General features: G+C 29.4%; 1 protein-coding gene across 5 annotated transcripts in view; it reads left to right on the top strand.

Annotated features, from left to right (window-relative positions):
* The window catches only part of LOC100198846 (uncharacterized), a 97683-nt gene extending 80292 nt beyond the window's left edge, over positions 1-17391 (top strand). For 3 of the 5 annotated variants that reach the window (XM_065790340.1, XM_065790339.1, XM_065790342.1), the window contains exons 10-13: positions 5638-5835; positions 6410-6639; positions 16837-17108; positions 17200-17391. In XM_065790340.1, the coding sequence (XP_065646412.1) occupies positions 5638-5835; positions 6410-6639; positions 16837-17108; positions 17200-17266 (767 nt within the window). In that variant the 3' untranslated portion in view covers positions 17267-17391. The other 2 variants (XM_065790343.1, XM_065790341.1) reach the window with 2 other exon arrangements.
* The last annotated feature ends 484 nt before the right edge of the window (positions 17392-17875 follow it).

Raw genomic sequence — 17875 nt, 5'->3', positions numbered from 1 at the left:
CTTATTTTAGTCATTTAAATAAGAAAATCTTTGGTTTGTCGAAGTTTTTACTTACACTTCTTACGTTTATGCGTATTGCCTTTTTTTTATTTGGTTAAATTTGTAAAATGCTGCAAAGTATTTACATTTAAATCTTTTAAAATATTTTTGATGTAAAAACTGCTATCACAGTTTAGGAGGGCAAGGGATTCAGGTTACGTGATCGTTTGTGACAGGAGGGAAGGGGTTAAGAATTGACAAGTATAGGGTGACATGCTTTACAAACCCTTTATGCATTTACAAACGATTTGTTCTACCAAAACAAAAATAAAAAAGGTTCTAACTGATTTTTTATATTAGGAGAATAGCAAATAAATCTTTTTTTTTTTGAATGTCTATTTATATAATTCTTATTTTTATTTATTTATGTATATTTATATGTCAATTAAAATAAGAATACATAAATAAATAAAAAAACAACATAAATAATTTTAATCAACATTAAAAAAAAAATTAAAGATTTTTTTCTTAATTTTCATAATATGAACCTTGTCAAACGCGGCAAAATAAGAATCAATGACATAATTTATTTTGTTAACAAAAAAGCGCCAGAACTTTAGTTAATGCATGTAGCTTTAACATACGTTACATAAGTTACACAGGTTTAACATGCGTTACACAAGTTACACAGGTTTAACATATGTTACACAAGTTCAAAATAAAAATGTGCTTTAACTAAGCATTGTTATTTAAAACTTGAAACGTAACATTTTATTATCTTTCGCATATATATTATTATTAATAACATATATATTATTAAAAAATTTATGTTTTTAAACTAAATTTTGGAAAAAACTAAACTTTATCACATTTATGTTAACTTACATTACATGAAAATTGCAAAAATATATTGTATAAAAGCTGACCAACAACAATTTGAACATGTTAGCTCCATTCTCACAATAATTTATTTCTGATTTTGCAAATAAGTTCATGGTTAAAATAACATCTTGTTGTGGTAAAACCGTAACTTTCGGAAGGGTAAAAATGACTTAAATTGATTTTAGTACTAAAGGTTTATTTTAAATAAACTTTCATGTGTCTACATCAATATTCATTTGCTAAAAGTTGATTAAAAAGAGTATAAAATTTGACTGCTTTTTCATTTTCCGCCATGGAATTGGCCATATATATATATATATATATATATATATATATATATATATATATATATATATATATATATATATATATATATATATATATATATATATATATATATATACATACACTCATTCCATATGTTAGGTTGCAATTTCTTAATATTAATTTTTTGCTCTTAATGTAAAAAAGTGCGCTTTAATTTTTTAGAAAAAATAAAAACAAGGAATAATGAAAGAAAGGATTGCTGCCCCATTTTTAAACCCAAGTTGATGTAGTAGCACTCCATTGCAGATCAGGATATTTGATAGTCGGTGTATGTACTGAATGTTCTGTGTTCTATGTTTCTGTTTTTTTATGACATCATCCGCATGTATCTAGTGCTGCATTTATATATGTATGTATGTGTGTGTATATATATATATATATATATATATATATATATATATATATATATATATATATATATATATATATATATATATAAAACCTAGAATATAAAGAACCATTATATATAATTTGATAAGAGAATCTGATAATCAAGTTATATATAATAAATAATTAAATAGTAGATAATAAATAAAGATAATCAAATTATATATAATGTAATCATAGAATCAGAATCACTGTATATAATTTGATAAAATTTAGTGCAAATGTAGCATATGGCCACATTAAACTCTAGATAAAATTTCATTTGGATTATTTACATGTTAAGGATTTATGGCAGTTTTGGTTTATATTTTGTTAGTTTTTTTGCTACTTGGACCTCAAAATGTTAACCATTACTGTGTTATTTGATCACTATTTTTAAAATAATGGTTACATGAGTGTTCTACTATATAATATCAACAATTTTTATTATAATTTTTTTATTGCTACACGTGCCATTTTTGGTAAAAATCAGTTGGTAAAACAAAAAAAAAAGTTTCTGCTAAAAGAATTTTTATTGACCCTTGAAACCTTCTTAAATTGACTTTTTAAATGAAGTGAAAAAATAGCTATATGAACCCTTTTGACATGATATTACCATCAAATAGCATCTGATTAATCTGTAAGACTTAATCTTTGATTTTCTCTGCAAGAAGTTTATTCAAAATAGCCTAATATAATCTTTTAGTCCAATACTCTTCAATATTTTTAGATGCAATATTAAAATTCATAATTACTAACAGTATTTAAGGATTGAAATGGTTAAAATATTTATTATAAACCATAAACTATGATTTTCAGCTGTCTAATCAAATAAATAGAATTACAATTACAACAATAATTCTTTAAGAGTGCTTAATGTTCAGATCAGTTTGCAGCATAACAGCATAGCATCTTTCTTTATACTCTGGATGATTATTGTTTCATTTATACCTTGACCAATGTTTGTAAAAATCTTGATAAGCAGTTTCAACAGTTTGTTCACTATAGGGCCCCAAGGAGAATCCTTTGCGACTGATAAAATCTTTGATGTGGTAGAAGACGGTGTGAATTTTGGGTGCTACGCTCCCACCAGTTATCATTAAGTACCACCTTTTAAAATTTTAAATTATTTCAGCAAAATCTGGCTGAAAGGTGTACCCAAAGCAAAGGTGTACCCAAAGCTTTTACAACTAAATTAAAACTTTTGAGTGCTTCAGTTATGTGAAGTTGTTGGGAACCGAGTTTGTATCAGCAAGTTGCTGGAGCACATCCACATTTTTTAGAAGCTTCCTGAATTCATATCCCTCAAACTAGCCCCCATGATACAGGCTTAGTTGAATATGAAGGGTAGCTGGCCACTTAACAGCTTCTATCCAAGCAGTTTTAAGTATCTTGAAAAGATGATTGACAACTTCTATAAATAGATGCAATTTCATTGGTGGGATTATTTCCAAGATCAGAACATTGTCCGGTCCACTTATGATTAACTTTCAAATGAGATTGCCAAACAATTTTGCATGAGCAACAACCCTGCCAGATTGCTGAAAAGACTTTAGTCTTTATTTGATTGAACCCAGTGTTCGCAAGTTTCCAGATTTGGCAAGAAACCTGCATTTGGCGTCACAACTTGAATAAGGGTGCATGCTTGAATGGGTTTGAAAACCACAAATTATATTTGCAACTTTCATATTGCAAGCCAAAGTTAGTTTAACTCCATTTGCATTAATCAATGACCAGATTTGTTCAATGTTGGAGTAAGTTATTGGCATATCTTCTGATACCACAACAAGAATTTGTCTCCTAATTCCAGTGTCTTTGCCAATTCTTTGAGTGAGAGGTTGTTTTTGAGGCATTGAGGTGGTATCAACCCTTTTACAAGACTTTATAATTTAAAAGATTTACAAGACTTTATAATTAATTGCAGTGAGCAACAACCCGAACTGTACAAGAATATTGTTTTCTTTCTATAGTTTTTAATTCACTGCAGGTGAAGAAATCACTCAAGTGACCTGTTCTTAAGAAACTCTCATAAAAATTTGGCTCTACCATCTTGCTGCTTGCTGTTTACAGTTTTGACTATTTCTTTAATCCATTGTTTGATAGTGTCGTGTTTAATTGTACATTTACAAGAGCTAGAGTGGTCAATTTTGGAGCACTTGATAGTGGCTGGACACTATTTTAATCTGAAACCAAAAAATACATATTTTTTCTTTATATTAAACTATGTTCAGAAAGTTTGTTTAAAACTTTCAAATTATTCGTTTTTAAAGTGATTAGAAACTTGTTAAAAATATACTTCCCAAAATCTATCATGTCTCTTTTTTTAAAGATTTTCTTTGAATATATATGTAAAAATTGTTTAAGTATAAATATTTATCTGGGGTAATTGTAAGTGGAGGCCCACTAAGATGCTTTAGCAAGTTGAATAGTTCCTTCAGGGTAAATAATCCTTTATTTGAATTATTCAAGAAGGGATAATTCTTTATTGGAAATACTTTGGAATGCAATATATTCCAGCTGCTCTGGCATCTTTTGCTGCTAAAGACTGAAGGTTTTCCCTAAATTTTATTTGAGCGCATTGGTGGGGCAAACCTTTTCCTAAAGAGCAGAGGCATGTGCTGCAACATACATTTGTTTTTTTCTCAATGGTAGTTTGCTCTTCAAGAGGATGTTTTTCTTGCAGCTTTGAACAACCAATTTGGCGTATTAAGCAATAACACATTGTGCCTCTTGTTTCAGGTCTCACTTGTATTGAATTGAAATTAAGCAAAGGAGGAACAATATTTTCTTTCACCTCTTGTTGCCTGCGCAAAATTGCTCTGCATGATTTGCAGAGTCCTTGTGGTACCCAAGAATTACTAATATTGATTATTGTCTCGTACAGTTGGCATATTTGATCTGCTTGGAAAGCAGTAAGCTGTCTTAAACATTCAGACAGAGCAAGTGTAAAAATTTTTGATTTTCATCATGAAAATTTGCTTGATTTGGCATTGTGGCAGTTCACTAAATCCAACTTAACTAAATCAAACTATTCTTTTACCAAAGTTTACAAAGAATTCATTAACTTACAAATATTTTTAGTTACAAACAAATAAAATCAAGGAAATTATTACTTTAATTGCAAGCAAATGAAAGTATTACTTTCATAATTCTTTCCTTTAAAGGAATTAATTAATTAAGTTAGTGACTCTTGTCATACTTATTGACAATTTAGATTTTATTTGATTCCTACAAAAGATTTATACTGCTTTTCAAAGGATTATTTTCCCTTTCATAAGATTTTCTTATGACTGACCCCCTAAACTTATGACTGACCCCCCAAACTTTTTATTTGTCAATTATTTTAGTTATATTATCTAAATTTTTAAATTTTTTTTAATGTAGGTATCTTTATAAAAGTTTTTCAACCATTTTTAAACATTTTCAGGCATTTTGACAAAGGGGTATACCTTAGAAAATGCTGATATTTTCACGCAAAGCATAAGCCAAGTCAAACCAACCTTTAAATAGTAAATCAGTATTATGGTCTATAAAATAGAAATCGTAGTTGCAGCAGTAAAACAATTATAACAAAAATTGTTGGTATTACATAATAGAACACTCATGTAACCATTATTTTTAAAATAGTGATAAATAGTAAAATGTTAATAAAAAATACTTTTAATTAAATACATTAAAACTGAATTGATGTTTATATGTTTATATCTAATAATATTTATTTAAATTTATGTTTTTTCGAAAGAAATAGACATATTTTGTCTATTTCTAAATTTCTAATTCTTTTTTTTGTTTATTAATATATTTTTTTCTGAATATTAATCCTGTGTCATTTTTGTCATGGAAACAGCGTAATAAGTTTGTAATTGTTTACTTTTTTTTGTAGTTTGAATCATTTAATGATTTGTATTATATATTAATATAAAATTTTATACAGATTTGATATTTAAACTTTTTTATTGAAAATCATTCTGCAAATTAATTTTAAATTTGTTTTTATATTTTAGTAAATGTTCTGGAAATTAGGAAATTATATCATTGAATGTTTGGAATTTCTGTTCTAAAATGATTATAATTTTTTTGTAGCTGATGATTGTCAAATAACGGTGGCCCCCATGCCTTCAATGACCAAATCCAGTGGTTTTGCAGCTTATAAAGAGTTTTACATAGCCATTTTTGTAGCTTTAAGTGTAATTTTTGCTCTTACTGGTTTGTGGTGTTATATAAGGATCAAAGGCAAATTTAATTTTTACAAACAGAATAAAGCACTAGTTCCTCTATGTGGTATGTATATTTTGTGTCTTTTTATTTATTTCTTTTGATTGAAATTAAAAGGTATACATTATAATATTTTATTTTAATTACTGAAATACAAATTTGTATTTTATCATTTTTAATTCAAACAGTTTACACACCAAAACAAGGTAATCAGTAGAACATGGATACACTGAAATTTTTACAAATTTTTTTTTCAAATTTAAAAATGCCTTGTTAATCCAATTAAGTGATCTAAATGCATCGTTGATTCATATTGATGATCCAAATAATACTCAACATAATATTAGCAATTTGGTCAAAATATATATATATACATTTATTTGCCTCTAATATAATACTTGTTGTTTATAGCTGGTTTAAAGGTTTATTTTTTAATAAACCTTTTTTAATTATTTTTTATTTTTTAAGTTAACTTCAGTAAACTTATACTATATATATACTAAAGTCCACTTATACTATATAATAAATCAAGAAAGAAATGTTGATAAAATTTGTTCAATGTAAATTTTGAATGTGTGTAAAAAAGTTTAAAAATTAAAAAAAAAAAAATGTTTAAGAAATTTTTGTAATTGTTAATTAGAAAAAAAAGAGAAACTTGTTTACATTTCTCACTGTGCATCAACAAATAAAGATATTGAAAAAGTATTGCGTTTAGCAGAACAACTTCATACAATTTCAAATGTTCAGGTTTGTATTGATCTATGTAATCAAAACGAAATTATTGATTGTGGAGGTTTGTCACTATGGATACCAGAACATCTTGGTATTGCTGATAAGATCATCATGGTTTTTTCGCCTTCTTACTTAGAGGTTTTTTTTAATTATTTTTTGGTTTTTATTACATTCATTGATTTCTTTATAATAAATTTATTTTCTAATTTAAAATTTTCTAATTTATTTAAAAAAAAAAATTTATTATTGTTTCTCAATCATTTTCAAATTATTAACATTTATATAAAACTATTTTAAAAAAATTTTATGACAAGGTGCATAAAACATAAAAAAATTAATTTTTAGCATATAAATAAATAAATTTTAAAAAATTAATCTATGAAAAGGTATTAATTTATATTTATATGTTTGTGTTTATTTTTGAATTGTACAAAAAAGTCTCTTTACCATAAGTTTATATTAGGAATGGGAATTTTTTACATTTTTTTCTTAAAATCAATTTGCCCTATTATTACCAGTGGAGAATTGTTATGAAAAGTATTTAAAATCAAGTTGCGACAGATTGAAGTCTTGTTTGACAGATTGAAGTCTTGTTTTTTAAAAGGAATGACCTATATAAACAAAAATATTTGTTAAAAAAAACAAAGTAACAAATTTACATAGGACTGAAAATACCTAACAGACAGTAGCGGGGCGAGAGGATCAGAGCCCCTTCCTACGACTTGTTATTAGGGTGTTAAAATCTTTAAAACTAAAAAAAAGCTCTTATGTTTGAAAAAGGAACCCTAAATTTGAAAAACGCCCCCAAATTTTCAGGTCCTGCAAATTGTCTAGCCTCCAGGCTTAAAAACTACGCATAAAAGTCAACAGTTCTTCTGCAAGAGAACCATGGCTTGACCCAGTGATCTACAATAAAATTTCACGCCTCTATTTTCAGTCAAAAAGTCATGTATTTCAAACAATAGATAGCTCTTGAATGGTTTAGAAAAATGAATCGCTGGTAAATTCATTGTGTTTATATAAGGCTTGTGTCTTTTACATAATAAATCTAGCTTCATATAATCATTCCTGCCATATTTTTTACTTTTAATAACTGGCCCGTTAGGCTTGCATTTTTCAATTAAATCATGATAGTTACTAATCAACTCATTAATAAAGCAGTAATTAATGTTAGGCGATGTTGATAAGGAATCAAATTTTGAGTTCATAAAATGCTTAAGTATCAGGTTGAGAACATGAAATCAACAAAGATGATACACTAAACCTGAAACAATTTTTGTCAAATGCATAATTTTTAGAATCTGTATTTACTGCAGTGGTGTCACATATTACAACAGAAATTTTGTTTAATAAGTTAAATTCCAAAATAGTGTTGTGTAACATGTTATAAATAGAAACAGAGTTGCCTTTCTCTAATTAATTCAAGATATAACCAAAGATTTAGACTTGCTTGAAATACAAGTGCTATAATAATGTTGTTTGTCTATGCTCTTACCATCAAAATGTAAGCACCACATTTCTTCAGAAGAGTCTGTATAAGCCCGAGTCAAACTTAATTCATGCACGAGTGTTTGGACTTCTGATCTGCAAATCGATGTCTCACTAACTGCATTGAGTACAGCTTCTGCAATCTTTGCCATACAACTTACCTGGATACCCTTCATTTTCAGATATCTTAGCTACCTTTATTATACCAGTGATCTTTGCACGTTTCAATAGGATTGTGTAATCTTCACTTGTATTATTATCTTCTGAACTTTCATTACTAAAATTCTCTGCATCATTAAACAATTGACTATAGTTTGTTTCAAGTTCTTTTCTTTTAGATGGCAGTCTCGCGGATGTGTTGTAATAGGCCCTGTCACAATACTGCACTGGCCTTTGCACCCATTGGAGTATTTCTGAAGTTCATAAAAGAGTTTTTCTTCCAGATTTTTGAATTTAGCATTTTGGGGGCAATAAGTCAAATAATTTATCCCAGCTATTTATAATAATTGTGTTCTTAATTTTGAATTGCAGACTACTTTTCTTTGCACAGATTTTTCCGTAAAACATTTTCCATATCATCATTTTATTCTATAATTGACAAACTTCAATTGAGATTTCTTTAATAACATCACTTGATTTTGGAATGTTACCCATTTCTAAAAAGAAATGATATCTTCCTAATATCTGCTTTGTTTTACATAATTTTGAAAAATCCATCAGTGGCTTCTTAATCAAATTTCCATATATTCGATTTCTTGGCTTTTAAATATTGGAAGGGCGATTCATTTGTTATTACTCCACCAATAGTTATAGGGCTGTCACTTGAAAAAAAATTCCCACAATTAGTATATATATATATATATAAATATATATATATATATATATCTATATATATATATATATACATACATATATATATATATATATTTTATATATATATATATATATATTTTATATATATATATATATATTATATATATATATATATATATATATATATATATATATATATATATATATATATATATATATATATATATATATATATATATATATATATATAGGGTGGCCATTTTATTAGGGTGGCTATTCAAACAACTTTTTTTTTAAATGTCTGCTCTCACCCTCTAAATGTGTTCTATAAAATAAAATAATACTGGAGTTTAAAAGTTTTTGAAAAAAATTATTTTTAGGGGTTGCTCAAGCCCCTTAAACATCAAACGGGTCCCTATAACTATCAAAACAAAAGTTCTTCAAAAATATATCATTTTAAATCTCAAAAGAACCAAAATTATATAAAAAATTTTAAAGTATTTTTTTTTAATTTTTTTTTATAAATTACATTAAGAAAAAAAATACTTTCATAAAATTTTTTTCTACAAATGCATATTTTTACTTGCAAAAAATAAATCGCACTGTCAGGATATCAAGCCTTGTTTTAAACTGGCATGCCGTTTATGTACGCGCTAAAGCCATTTAACATAAGTCATTTTTTATTATTTTTAATATATAAACAAGTCTGAAGAAATCATTTAAACGGTTAGATAAAAGAAGTAGTTAACGCTATAAAAACTTATGAAAGTTGAATGACCATTATGTAAAAAAGTTTGCAAGACAATTAAATTTGATTTTTGCGTTATTCACAAATGTGATAACATAAGAAAAAACAAAGAAATTTTTTTTAATAACTTTTCAATGTCATAACATAATACACAGTGTCATAGCATAATACACAGCCTGGTATGATTTCATAGTAGCCAAATCTAACTGGTTGAGCCATATATATTTCGTCGCAATTGTCCACATTTAAAATTGTACACAAACAGTTTGATACTGCTGTTGTCAAACAAAAACAAATTTAGCCATTTATTTCTTTTGTATACAGTGCACAGTGGGCCGGAGGTGGGCAAAACCTCCTAAAATCAACTTTCATATTGGGGTAAATTCTTTTTAGTTTTTTATAATCTAGAGACATCTAGCAATCTTAAACTAGTTTTATTTTTTTTCCCAACTATAATTTCTAAGCTTTGTATATCTTTTTAACACTTACAAAATGATTGATTTGTTTTTTAAAGTGAAACTTGACTTGACTTATGAACTTGTTGTCAAGCGAGCATCAAATCTTGAACTTTTCAACCAAATTGTGAATCCATTGGTGCAAAAGCTGATTCACTGTTAGAAAAAAATGAAATATTGCTTGATATCATGACCCAGAAAAATCCTTTAGGGGTATGATTGTACTATCATTGGTGGTTATTGGGATATAAATCCCTAAATCTGGTTACACCGTCTGTGGAAGAAAATCCATTTTCAAATTTGAGTAAAAGTATTAAAAAAACTACAATATATTTAACTAATAAACAATAAAACTTAATTTTTTATAACTTTTACTATCATCCGCTTAATAAATTTTGATAGGTGGTGTTAAATAAAATGTCTAAGGAAGAAAATAAAAAAAATTGGTTGCATTTTTTTGCTTTAAAAAAGAATATACAAGTTATTTGTACAAAAAAAAATTTTTTAATTGAAATTGCTTTTTAATAAAGTATTATGATAAAATTATGGAAAAAAGCTTGAGCATTAGTTATTCAATTCATTTTTTTTCACAGATTTGGCATCTGAATTAACAAAAAATATACCAAATCAAGCAAAAAACCATGAGGAGAACAGGAAGACTGTTCACTTCTTGTGTCTTGACAAGGCTAGTCGCTTTTTAATCAGCTTCATGACAGAATTTTCCCGCTCTAACCTTAGGAGGCTTGAGGAGGGAAAGCTTGAACTGTTTGATTTTTCCACTATCAAAGTCTGTCCTGTTATAAGAGATTTAGTTTGAGATTGTTTGATTTGCTCAGTTGGCGAAGCAAAGCGCAATTTTCCGCATCCAGTCTTGGCAAAACACAAACATGAAGTAAACCAGAACTCAGTTGAAAGATGATGTTCTCAATGCTTTTCGATTGTTGGCAAGGGTCTCCCACACAAGTGCTCAAAGTCTACCATGCAAAAGAATTTAACAGAAGTCGATTCAAAGGACTCTGTGGCAGCTGAAAGAGTTACAGCATCAGTCATTGCTAACAAGGATACTTCACCCCATGGAACAGTTCACCTCAGTAGATCTAAAGGAATAGGAGGCCACCCTGTTCCAGTTCTTTCGGGTAACATTTTATTAGATATTTAAGTTTTTAGCTTCATATTTTTTGTTTATGTAATGCATAATAATGAAAAATCTCTCTTAATTATTTCCAAGGTTCATCTTCAAAAGAAAGAAGACTTTTCAATGAAAGACCAGAACTGACTCCAAATGATCTTGTTTATGTGCAACACAACACAGGACTATCTAATTCTGGTGTGAAAAAGCTGATGTCAACACTAAATCAGGTTGTTCCAAGTTGGATTGTTGAGAAGAACTTCCTCTCCAAGTTTGATCAGTTGAGCAAAACATTTGATAGTCATTTTACCGAAATTTGGATAAAAGTTGCAACTGACAAATCAGGTGGATAAATTTGTTGTTCACTGCAAAGACTTGAAAGTTCTTTGTAAGCAAGTTCTTGAAACTAGAAACCTCTCTGATGACTACATTGTAATGCTGGGAGTGGATGGTGGTGATGGTTTTTTAAAAGTAAGCTTTGGAATCATGGAAAAGGATTCAGTTTCACAATCTTCGCCATCAAAACATCTTCTCAATAATTTTCTGGCCAAAGATTCTAGTGTTAAGCGTCAATTATTGATTGCCATTTCTGAAGATATCCAGGAAAACTATAGCATGCTATAGTTTTTCTTGACATTGCTAGCAATGTCATGCAGATTTTTGATCTGGTGATATTCCCTTGGTTTTTTTCCTAACAAATATTATTTGGGACTTACAAGCACATTCTAGTGCACACCCATGCTCTTGGTTTGATAATTTATCAGAAGAGTATGCAAAGTGTGGATCTCTAAGAAATTTTAAACCAATCAAATCAGGCATTAAATTGTACTTCAACCAATAAAGCTTTATCTGTTGTTTGGTGTCAGGAATCATCTTCTACAGCCTCTTAGAAAAAAATTTAGCAAGAGTCAGAGTCTCTTATTTACAACCTCAGGACATCACCATCACTCCCAAGGTTCATACTTTCATCCACCATAATCCACAATTTATCTAACATTACAAAAGCTTTGTTAATTTATTCAGAACAACCAACGGAAGCACTCCATCATCTTTTCAATACCCATTGGCAAAGATACAAGACTATCACAGACTTACATGGGGTAGTGGTGTATTGTTAGAGCGCTCACTTTATGGTGGGGATCGAACTCAGAACTTCGCTAGAAGTTTTGAGTTGGATAATACACCACTACAATGTAAGTCTGTGATAGTCTTGTATCTTTGCCAATGGGTACTGAAAAGATGATGGAGTGCTTCCGTTGCTTGCTCTGAATAAATCGAGTTGGAGATATAGAGTTGAGAAAGGGTTATAATCACAATTAAGTAGCCTCCCCGTCTGTAGTGGCCTTCACAGCCTTAAGGAGTTGAATTAACAAAACAAAACAAAAAAAGCAAAGAATTGGTTAAGAATATTACAAATCAGTTTAGACATTTATCTCAAGAAAAAACAATTGGAATTCAAACTTTATGTTTTCAAAATTGAAGAAAATTGTTATTTACCAGTGAATTTGCTGCATAAATATTTGTGTCATATTTTTGGCATGAATAAAAATTCTTGAAACCAACTTTGTTAGTTGCTTATCAACTATGTATTTAATGCGATTTTATGCAAAATTTAAAAATGGATTTTCTTCCACAGATGGTGTAACCAGATTTAGGGACTCATATCCCAGTAACCACCAATGATAGTACTATCATACCCCCAAGGGATTTTTCTGGGTCATGACATCAAGCAATATTTCTTTTTTTTTACAACAGTAAATTGAAAGTTACACCAAGGTTTAAAAAACATTGAAAAAGTTTATCATATAATTTTTAAGCTCAGCATCGTATATAAAGAACAAAGTGATAAATGAAATAAGGCTGATAAAATCCAATAGAGACAAGTTTTGTGATGTCAGTGATGAAACAACATTTAAACAAATTAATGTTATGAAATCCATATTTTTGGACCCAACGATTACAATCAAAATCTTGGTATGAGCAAAGTCATCAGTTTGCAAAATAAATCACCTTAAGCTTTGATCCTGACCGAGATTGCATTGGTCAAACTGCAGATGGGGGAAGTGTTTGCACTAAAAACGTTTGTCTCTCGTCTCAACTTAATTACATTTGCTATAATCGTGGAATCCACTTTTGTGTAAAACAACTACTAAACTCATGAAAAAAGAAAATTACAGGCATCAATCGAACAAATGAGGATTCATCATCAGACAAGAGTGAAGAAGAATCAGTTGCAGAAAGTTATATGTCAGCATGCTCATCTTAGAGTTCTTTCAGCGCACCAAATGTGCTTAGTTCAACAACAAATGAAGAATATGAAGACGAAAATAATATTGACGTAAATTCTGATGTAGAAAATGATGACAAGGAAGCACTTGAGTACGGTTGTGCATTGTTTAGTACTAAAACTTTCAAGGGTGTGTAAATTATAACAAAAAAAATTCAAGTATAATCTTAAATTAGACTGACAGCTTAAAGAAAATGCCTAATCTCTTGGCATCAAATTCAAATTTCTGGTTCTCAGTGTCAGAACTTGATGGAACCCTCCATTGAAAATGTTGACGACTTTTAATAACATCATGCCAGCTATTAAAAAGACTATTCAAGCATTTGGACATGGTTGGCCTAATTATTTAGTGACAAGCATTAGCATTAGGGTGCAGAAAAAAATATATAAATGTTTCAATTTTTTAAATGATTTTTAATGATTCCTTTGACTTACAAAAGCATAATTAAAATAAATAAACATAAATAATCTTAATCATACTGCAAATGGGTAACTAAGTCTGTTAGCTCAGAGATTGGAGTTCAATATTTCATAATGGTCTCTAAAGAAGGGCATGATGGTTGCATCGGACAGTCTGTTTATAAACAGAAGGTATCTGAAGATGTTGAGCTAACCTGCATAGCAGTAGAAGAGTCTTTTTCTCTCAACTGCCTCATTTTTTACATAACCGAAGCTAAGAGGCAGAAGAGGTTGTTTAGACAAACTAAAACCCTTCTCGACACTTTACCGCAAAATCAGGTTTAAATACATCAAAGAGAGCAAAGATGTCGTGGTGGAGCCAAGTAACTTTTCAAGGAGTTTCAGGTTGTCCCTACATTGTTGGATGGATCCATAATTTACGTGCTAGAGGAGATCATATTTGATTGAAACCTTGCTACTAGTGAAGTGACTGATGAAACTACTTGTTGTAGCATATGCGGCCTGACTAGCTCTAACCTGAATGACCTGCAGAAGGTTTATGGAGTATTTCAGATATTAGATTTAAACATGGTCTGTCTACCCTTCATTTGTGGATAAAGAGCATGGTTTGCTTCCTTTACATAGTCTACAGGTTGGGTTTTAAAAAGTGGCTAGCAAAGTGACTAAAACTCAAAACAAAAACAAATTAAAGTATTTTTTGAGGGCTGACCTCGTTATCAATGTTAATAATCCAAAGTCAGGAGGATCTGGAAACTCCAATAATGGGAATACTGCCAGGAGATTTTTTAGCAGAGATTTTAGGTGTGAGCTGATGAAATGGTCTTACATTACCTCTGTATCCAGCAATGAGGAGGGGGACCTTAACAAGCTTTATCACCTGGAGACTGCATATATATACTTGTGACATATGGTATCATTCACAGGAGTCCTCTAACAAGGTGTTCAAGCACGACAGTGAGCATTACACAAAGAAATTTTCTAGGCCCCAAGAAAACTATGGTTTTCATCACTATCTTATGATGAGAATATTTGCCGCTCCAATCCTAAGGTGTTCAAAGTTAGTGAGTCAGTGAAAGGTAGAATCCATTTTATCTGAGGAGGCCAAGCTTTGATGTACTAATTTATAATGTCATCGCCTAGATTCTTATCTATAAAAAAATTAGGTTTATAAAACACATAAAAATAAAGAATATACCGTCTTGACAACCTATGAACACATCTAAAATGACCACCTGTGCGATCATGACCACTTCAAATTTGCCCAGATTTAAATTCCTCGACCTTAATTACCTATATTTAAACATCCACCATGTACCATCTAGTTAAAAAACCATCGGGATATCCAGGACCATCCTTGACCACCCCTAAAACGACCATCTGTACAATCATGACGACTACTAAAGACCAAATATGTCCAAACTTGAATTCCCTGACCTCAATTACCTATACTTAGACATTCAACAAGACATGCAATAAAAACCATAGGGGTATCTCATGAACGCACATTTCAAGTGTGGTCAAGGGACAGCCCTTAACCCCCCCCCCCCCCCTCCTAAAATGACCACTTGTGTAGTCATGACCACTCCAAACTTAAAATTGCACCAAAAAAAAATATCCTTGGCCTCAAAAATTTTTATAAACGTGTATTATATTTCTTTATTCAAGCAATAATAGTTTTTCCATTTTTAGACAATTCTGGCCCACGGTGCAGTGTTTGCAAAATACTAAACATAGTTTGAACATCCTTTATTGCATCTAAAACAAAATCATTACTTTGACCCAATTCTAACTTAACAGCTAAACACTCTATTGTCTGTGATTCATAAGTACTAACGTCATTGAGTAGGCCCGACTTTCCATTATAAGCTAAAAGAATTAGTTAAAACATATAATTATTATGTTATATACACATAGTTAAAAATTGCTATGTAAGACACACATAATTATAATAATAATAATAATAATAATCACTAATTGACATTTTTTAAAAGGTGTATTTTAAAAAATTAAAAAAGTTTTAACTTAAATTATTTAAATCATAATTTAACATATAAATATATACTCAGCTACTTCTAGTGCTCGAAGAAATCTATGACAGTAAGTTGTACTTTTTGTACACGCGTGTACTCTGAAAAGTACACAATCAAAATTTTGTTGTATTATAGCAAACGAAGTAATTCGCTTTTCTATTCCTTTCATTTCGTAACAATTTAATCCGTATACTTTATAGAGTTACTGCCGACGCAGTTACTCCGTTGACATTTTAGAGTTTAGTAAAAATATCTAATAAAGTAAGTTATTTATATCTAATTGAGTATTAAAGTCATACTGCATTTAGGTATGTTTAATCTTTTCATATAGACGCAGTTATGTGCAATCTTTTCGTATAGGCGTAGAGGATATTTTTTTAGAAATATTAGACTTAAAGGATTCGAATTATGTGAATTAGAAAGTAAGGGGTGATTTTGAAAAGCTAATGAAATACTTTTCTGTTAAATGTTAGCCCCAATAGTTATTATTATAAAAATGAAATGGATAAATAAAATATAAGTTAAATTATTGTGTATGAAAATCATGTTTCTGGAAAAACTAGATGTTGCATTAAGTCAAATAAAAATTGAAAAAATAAAGCAATGTGAGAATGGCATCATTTATACAGGGACGTAAAAAGGTGCTTTATCTTTTTATCAACCTGTATACATCCGCAAAGGTCTTAAAAATTGGACATCGTTTAGACGTCTTAATAAAAACGTCTTTACTAGACTTCAATATAGTAAAATCTAGTACTTTACAGATCCAGAAATGCATAAGATTGCTGGAAAGTTTTTTTGATAAGATGGTGTAAATAAATTAACTATTGCATCTTTTTTTTGTTTTGTTTTTTTATTGTTTTTTAAAAATAACAATTTATTTGACTTGTCGTTTTGTCTATGCTTTCAATGTAGTGCAGTAAAGTAACCATCTTCAACTTTTAAATTAAGTTTTTATACACTAGGCGATAACATCTCGGATAGCAACAGAGGAAATAATTTGTAAAGTTAACATGGAAGCAGATTTAATAAGAAAGCTTTTATACAACAGTTGTCAGCGTTCCTCTCAACTTGCCGTTGTACTCGATGGTGTGAAAAAAGAAGATACCCCAGCTGAATTTAACGGGCGTGCTCAGTTTAGTTTTCCAAATAGATATGATAATCTTGACCAAAATTGGATTGCGTTGCTCGGTTACGTGCTAGATATGAATCCTGTAGAGTTCTCTCCAAAATTAAAGTAGAAAATATTTATATAAGATTTTGTAATTTAAAGTGTAACTTGATTTAATAGTACTTTTTGTATTTAAAAGAAAATTTAAATATTATAGTATATGGGCAATTCTGCGAGAAAAAGGAAGGAAAGAAAAGCAAAAAAGTTACGAAAATACATACTAAACTCCATAACTATTCAAAATTACTTTCAAGCAAAAAAGTTATTTAAAAAAGCCGGTTTATCATACTATTGCATGGTTTTAATGATGTAAAGGTTCTACAAACGTGTTTAGACGCTTTTTTACAGTCATGTTATGTAGCGTTAAAAATCGTATCGTATATCCATAATTGAGAACTTCGATAATGTTATATTGCATTTTTTAAGCATAATATACATAGTTTTTAATAATCATATATATATATATATATATATATTCTTACATCATTGATTGCGTCGTTTTATTCGTTGTTTTTAAGCACTGGATTTTTTGCTACGACCGTCACGCTTGAGACCGTCACGATAAAAAAAAACATAAAAATGCTTGTAAAACTTCAAAATAAAAACTCTGAAACTCAACATATAATAACATCAATGTATGTTAAATACACACACCAAATGGTTTTTTTTCCCGTTCGCTGCATTAAGTCTGTCAAAGTTGCATTGTTTAGAAGTAGTAAAAAGTAAGCGTTACGACTGACGCGCGACGTAGAATGAGTTTTTGAAAAAAGTTAAAGACTTTAATGCTGTAACTTTTACATGGTAAATTTTATGATAGTATTTCACATTTCTGG

This window comes from Hydra vulgaris, chromosome 02 (genome assembly GCF_038396675.1).
Source record: "Hydra vulgaris chromosome 02, alternate assembly HydraT2T_AEP".
Classification (NCBI taxonomy): domain Eukaryota; kingdom Metazoa; phylum Cnidaria; class Hydrozoa; order Anthoathecata; family Hydridae; genus Hydra; species Hydra vulgaris.
The sequence above is the reverse complement of the archived record's forward strand: the minus strand, read 5'-3'. Positions and strand labels throughout refer to the sequence as shown.